This window comes from Xyrauchen texanus, chromosome 37, assembly GCF_025860055.1.
Source record: "Xyrauchen texanus isolate HMW12.3.18 chromosome 37, RBS_HiC_50CHRs, whole genome shotgun sequence".
In the NCBI taxonomy this organism is placed as follows: Eukaryota; Metazoa; Chordata; class Actinopteri; order Cypriniformes; family Catostomidae; genus Xyrauchen; species Xyrauchen texanus.
This window is the reverse complement of record NC_068312.1, coordinates 37613673-37620480: the sequence shown is the minus strand read 5'-3', so window position 1 is coordinate 37620480 and position 6808 is coordinate 37613673. Positions and strand designations below refer to the sequence as shown.

The 6808-nt window shown below is 34.5% G+C and overlaps 1 protein-coding gene across 1 annotated transcript; it reads right to left on the bottom strand.

The window, feature by feature from the left end:
- Nucleotides 1-691: 691 nt before the first annotated feature.
- Nucleotides 692-3683, bottom strand: LOC127630506 (uncharacterized). Its single transcript, XM_052108081.1, has 4 exons — nucleotides 3372-3683; nucleotides 2102-2211; nucleotides 1507-1722; nucleotides 692-1201 (listed from the first exon to the last, which is right to left on the bottom strand). The coding sequence occupies exons 1-4, from the start codon at nucleotides 3677-3679 to the stop codon at nucleotides 1053-1055; spliced, it is 783 nt and encodes a 260-aa protein (XP_051964041.1). The 5' UTR covers nucleotides 3680-3683; the 3' UTR covers nucleotides 692-1052.
- Between the last annotated feature and the right edge of the window lie 3125 nt (nucleotides 3684-6808).

Sequence of the window (6808 nt, the reverse complement as noted above, 5' to 3'; positions counted from 1 at the left end):
CCAAAGATAGTTTCTGTCATTTACTGTCGTTTCTATCACGTTGATGTCATTTCAAGTGTTTGTTTTCAAAATAAGTTTGTTTTTAGTTATTTGTTGCTATAAAAACGCTGCTGTGACATCATGATTGACAGCTGTGATTGACAGGTTCTCTGAGCGAAGTAGTCACTGAAGCACCAACTGACTTTTTTGGGGATCTTCGGAGGACTGAGGAGATTGGAGCTTTAAATTTAATATCTAAATTTCTATAATTAATTATTTCACACCGTCATAAGTCAAAAGTCAAAAGTGCAGGGGCGTGTGCTTGCGATTGATTCAGCGAGAGTGAGGGCGGGGCCTTGATTTCGCAGCTTTACTTCCTGCTCACTACTGCGCAGGTCTGGTCCCGAAATCGCAACTGCGCAGACTCAAGTCCCAAGATGTCAGCGCCATATCGGGACACTGGCGGCTTCAGTTCTCACCAATGGAAAAGAGCGAAGGGGCGTCGTCCATCTTTTTTTACAGTCTATGACCCAAACACGTTAAAGGCAGAAAGCATTCTCTGATTGGCTAAAGTAGCACGGGCCGCTCAACCGCCTCTATTTCAATGTTAGTTATTTTAGCGATTTCTGTCAGGTAGAAAAGACATTTTATGACATCACCATTTTACCAAAATTGAACATTATGTCCATTGCATCCAACAAATTACATATGAGCACATTTTACACAGTGTTTTATTCCCATTGCAGAAGCAGTTTGTAATGTTTCTAAATATCACTCTGACACAATAAAGTAGCTTTCAGACTTTTTAATGAACTTATTAATCTCATTAACAAACCATTTCTCGTTTCTCCCGCTAACTTCCTCGTTAACTAAAATCCCCCTCTTTACGCAGTCTTACTTAACTTTCAAACTCACTCTTGTGGACTGGATAAACAATGTCCGCTTTCAAACTAAAACACATCACATGTGGAAATAATAGAGCATAATGTCACATATTATAAATCGTAAACATTACACAGTTCACAAGTGAAGATCTGTTTCCAGTTTGTTAACCCATAAACACTCGTCTTAGATCATAGGGTGTCCTCTTTCAGTGAGTGATGCCTCTTACGCCGGACATCGCGCCGGTCGGTGAGCTTATAACAGAGCATACACCACACACTGTCCTCTGGGGCGATCTGAACACCGTTACTAGTGCGGAACGGCCGGAGTGCACAGGAACCTACAAAGAGAGGAGATGAACAAATGTTTATTTAAAGGGACAGTTCACCTCAAAATGGAATCAATCACCCTCATGTCATCCCATATGTGCTTATATGTTAGAAGAATATTTCAGCTCTGTAAGTCAATACAATAAAAGTGAATAGTGGCCAGAAACTCCAAAAAGCACATAAATGCAGCATAAAATAAATCTGTCTGTGTCCTGTTTATTTGGTTGCATGTTGCGCCCCCTGCTGGACAAGCACCACACTCAAAAAATATTTGGATTATCTTATGCAGACAGAAAGAGAGATCTAGTCTATTTACCCATAACGAAGTACGCCGTCACACAGATGCAGAGGAGGATGAGAAAGATGGTCCCGGGTCCCACATCCTCCAGCGTACAGGCGTTAGGACATGCACAGGGGCTCTCCACCCAAATCTGCAGGGGCTCGTCCACACTGAAGCTCTGCCTGGATGTGATGGAGTGATTTGGGCTGCACTGGTAATGAACGACAGTATGAGCCTCACTGCCTGAGTAAACTGAAAGAAAGACAGAGGTCAGGAGGTCACAATGAAAATGAATGCATGGGCAAAATATTATGCCTCATTCTTTATATCGTGCAAGCATATACAATTTTGAAAGACAACAGGTGGTAACTTTTTTCACTCCAAAAAAAGAGGAACTTCAAAACAAGTGACGCTCAATGGACAGCATTTGTGGCATAATATAGATGACCTTAAAATATCATTTCAGTCTCACATGACACTTTAAAAAGACTAATTATTGCATTAATTTTGTGGTAATTAACATTATGCCACAAGTGCTGTCGCTTTACTTGCATTCAACCTGGAATATTCATTTAATCCTTCAATGTAAACATAAAGATTTTCCTTTAGAAGGTGGATCAGGGCAACTCACTGAAATAAGACACGGAGAGGGTTTTCTTTGAGTCGTTATAGGTGAATGCGTTGCCCTCGTGTCGGCCATAGTTCAAATAACGACTGATGTACCTGCTGTCCTGATGAAACCTACAAACACAGTTAGCAGTGAGTTTGTCTGTATCACATTGAACGATTTTATGTTTAATCTTGATTGCATAATGATACATAGTGTCAATTAGTCAATAAATTATACTGTATACTAGGGCTGCACGATTTGGACAAAAAGTGATATTGCGATTATTTTGAAAAATATTGTGATTGCGATTTTAACTGCGATTATGATGGTGATGTTTTCCACATGTTCAACTGCAAAAAGGCTGCTGGGGTTTTCACACTTGAACCCTCTTAAAAAGAACCAAACTGAGACCTTTTTTCACTTCAACCACAAACAAATAAACATATAAACAGTGAAACAAAGTCTTCTTCATATTCAAATGTTACCATCCACAATGTACTTGTTTTTGTCCATTTTGTGACAGGATCTCAGCCCACCGATCTCCAATTTTCTTTTCATCTCATCAATCGATGCTGATCATTTCACTTGTATCAGCAGCTCTGTCAACACCGGTTATATGTAAACTTTCTGATAATACAATATTTTCTGATAGTCAAAAATAATGTTGGTTGATTGAATAATTCATTATACACAAAATATAAATGTAACTCTCTTTATTCAAGGCCTTAAAAACTAGTAGGCCTATACAAACTATTCTTTACTGTATATAAAATAGTCCTAAAGAATGAGGCTTAATGTCAAACTCAAGTTGAACTGATAACCCATTGTTACATTGTATGTAATTACATTTAAAGTGACATTTTTGGTTAGTTTGTCATCATTTAATTTAATTATTATTATTATTAATTATTTTATTATATTTAAATTAGCAATGCATTATATTATAGTAACTACATATTTGATATATATTTATTATATGCATGTTCCTTCCTTTTAATTGTGTTGGACGTTGGAAATATTAGTTCCGCTATCACTTGTTTCCGCGGGGAGTGTAATAAGTGCGACACGCTCTCGCTCGTGAGAGGTAAACAAATGACCGGAGATGTTTCTGGACTCTACAGGTGTTACTGTTAATGCTGTTTGCTCAGCAATCATTTAATAAAGATGTTATTTTTACGATTTTATTTCGATTAATTGTGCAGCCCTACTGTATACTAACTAAAAAGTAACATGTATATATAATGGTATATGTGCATGACAATGTCTGATTGTAGAAATGTCATGAACTCACCTGAAAATGACACACGCTGCCACATCACTGCAGTCAGTGACAGTGAACTCATCCGGCTCTGAGAACGGCAGACACGGGCTGAATGACAGCAGCACCTCCGTGTTCACCGGTGCTGATGGCATGAGCTCTAGCCGCTGGATGAACCCGTCCTCATCCGCCAGTGAGCCCAGGTCAATGACCCCTGACCCGTCCCGCATCAGACACTTACACTGATTCACTTTGATACAGCCGCTGTGTTTCAGCTCAGCTGCAGGACTCCCGGCTATAATGCCTAAAGAAATATAAAACATCACACAAACTGAACTCATCCTAGTGCAGATCTGCCAGGAAAGAGTTTGACCAGAGTCTCACACTGAAACACAACTCACTAAACACACTAGTGTTAATAAACATCAACCCGTCAGATTCCAACACAACTGCACTACAACAGCAAAACAGCACCAGCATTTACAGTTCATACATGAACACATTTGAAAACAGTATAAAAATATTGATTTATACAATTAATATGTGGGCAAATTATATTGAAATGGTTTTATATCATTTATAAAATTAATTTTAATGTGATATAGTTGTAGAAATATTTATATATGACTTGTACAACGATCAAGTGTGAGATCATTAAACATGAATATTAATAATTAAGTTATAAAATTATTTAGTGCAAAATAGTTTTAGAAAATAGTTTTATATTAGTTGTACAGTTATTAAATGTGAGTTCATTGAAAATAAATATTCATATATAATAAATAAAAAAATAAATACATTTAAATTCTAATTAAATTAATAAATTTAAATTAAAGTATAGAATATATATATATATATATATATATATATATATATATATATATATATATATATATATATATATATATATATATATTAGGGCTGTCTATTTAAGTTGTTTTAAAAATAATCGCGAAGGAAGATTCCTGAGAAATGCTTGTAGTACCACCTGTTTACTCCAGAGGGCAGTAAGTGAAACTTCAGCTGTGTGAGCAACACACAGAGAAGAAAACAACCTTCAGCAGAACAACACAAACATGCGTTACATTCTTGCGTTCAAAACACTTGATGGAGGGCAAATCCAAACTAAGAGATCTCAAGATGTGTTCTAAGTATTAAACTATATTTAACTTGACACAGTGACCTAAACATGTATGTTTATGATGCGACACACCCGATACGCGACACAAGCACGTCTGACGCAGCTGTACATTGACAGTCCTTAAACAAGCCCTCAATAAATCTCTGATTGCCAAATTCACTTGTGTAATGGATTACTGTGAACTGTGTGCCAATGATTGACTTATGATCAATAATATGGTAATAATCAATACATTGTATTCTAAAGCAGCTTTTTGACTTATCAATGATGAAATCTTCTGCCACAAGAATGTAAAGCAGTTTAATAATCTGAATATTATTTATTATATATATATATATATATATATATATATATATATATATATATATATATATATAATATTGTTAAATATGTAAAGATAACTATGTATAATTATTTCATCATTATATATTTAATTATTGTTATATGAGGGGCTGTCTCAGCAAATATTTATGTGATTAATTGTAATTAATTAATTGGGACACCATGTAATTAATTTGGGTAAATTTGTTAGCGGTTGACAGCCTTAATATATATATATCAGTACATACTGTATGTATACAATTATCATATGTGAGATTATTATGCAGAAATATTTATTTTAGTTATTATTTAATGTAAAATATATTGTGATATATATATATATATATATATATATATATCAAATGTACAAATATTTATTAAAGATGTGTACAATTATCATATGTGAGATAATTACACAGAAATATATAAATAAAATGTATACATATATATTACATTTGAATAAATAGAAATAAATGTGGATATTATATATATATGAGCGTGTTATACAAATATGAATATAAAATATTTCAAATAAAACAATTAAGAAATATTAAAAATACAAATACAACTAAAATATAAATATTCATAGAATTAAAGTACTTATTATTGTGAAATATTTACAGATAATATTCTTATAAATGTAGTAATTATTATTTTTAGATGCACAGTTTATTGTTAATTGTTTGTAAGCTTTGCATTGTAGACAAATTATGATCTTTTTTTTAATGAAAATGCAATTTCACATGATCAAGCTGCGAATTACAATTGCAAAAAAAATTACTTTTATTTTTTATATAGAATATTGACTTGCAAAGACACTTTTAAATAAAATAAATTTGCCTGCCACAACCAACCAACTGAACAACTGAGTTACAAAATGTAGGTAGTACATAAAGAGTATTTTTCTATGCCCTGTTTAGTTGTCTGTGGAAGTGCAGGGACAGTACCGTTGCTCTATAATATGCATATTACCCATTCTGCATGGGACACCAACTCACTAGGGGTGCACCAGAAACTCCCCTATTTTACAGCCTTACTACCTAAATTAAAACTCTACAACTTAAAAAAGATTACAGATAGGAAATGATTAATGTTCCTATGATTAATGAGGTTAATTACAGCACTTTACAGAGTACTTTTTTTAATTGAGTAATTAAATAAAGTGGCACATAATTAAATATTGCATATCATCTGTGTTTTAATGTGTGCAGCAACGTAGTGTTTCCAACAGACAATAAGATATGTTCTATTAATCTAATGATTTCAGAATGAAACGATAATAATGTCAAATTGTGTCAACATTTGTACCCTTTTTTTGCGGACCCTCTAGCACCCCCTGGTGGGCCCCTGGGGGTCCTTAGACCCCAGTTTGAAAATCCCTGATGAAGAACTGCAGAAACGGCTCAGATGAACACAGAGACGTCTGATATTCTTCCTCACTGATGTTGATGGAGCGACACAGGTTGGCAAAAATCGAGGTTACAGTGAGACAATTACAATGGAAGTCAATGGGACACTAAAATACTCACTGTTTCAAAAGTATAGACACAAAACACTCGTAACATGCATGTTAACATGATTTTACTGTTTCACTTAATGCATCTGTGTAAAGTTATAGACAATTATACATCTTCGTTGCCATGACGACGTAATGCCAGCAAAACCTAAAATCCTAAAATGACGATGCCATCGTTGAAATTCACTCTTCACAATCAGCCATGATTACTTTAATCAATGAGTGAAAGTGTCCAATAACAGGACGGTTACTGAGATTCAGCTGGTCATGTGATTCTAAAATGGCAGCCCCCATGAGGGCACCCCTGCCACATGTAGAATAAAACAGCTTTTATAAGGTTACTGAAATGACTAGAGTCCTCATCTCATGTGAGCGCTCATGATTTTATACATATTACTCAAAATCACAATTCAAAATTTTTTTAATGGGGAAAAATTTCTGAGGGCACCTTTCAACAACTTTACAGCTCAAATAATGCAGCAGAATTAATGT

What these genes read in the sequence shown, in the direction of transcription:
- LOC127630506 (XM_052108081.1), bottom strand. Translation starts at nt 3,679, where the DNA reads ATGAGTTCAGTTTGTGTGATGTTTTATATTTCTTTAGGCATTATAGCC. An exon ending in CCTCTCCGTGTCTTATTTCA is followed by an intron (nt 1,723 to 2,101) that starts GTGAGTTGCCCT and finishes TCTTTCTTTCAG; the next exon opens with TTTACTCAGGCAGTGAGGCT. An exon ending in GACGGCGTACTTCGTTATGG is followed by an intron (nt 1,202 to 1,506) that starts GTAAATAGACTA and finishes CTCTCTTTGTAG; the next exon opens with GTTCCTGTGCACTCCGGCCG.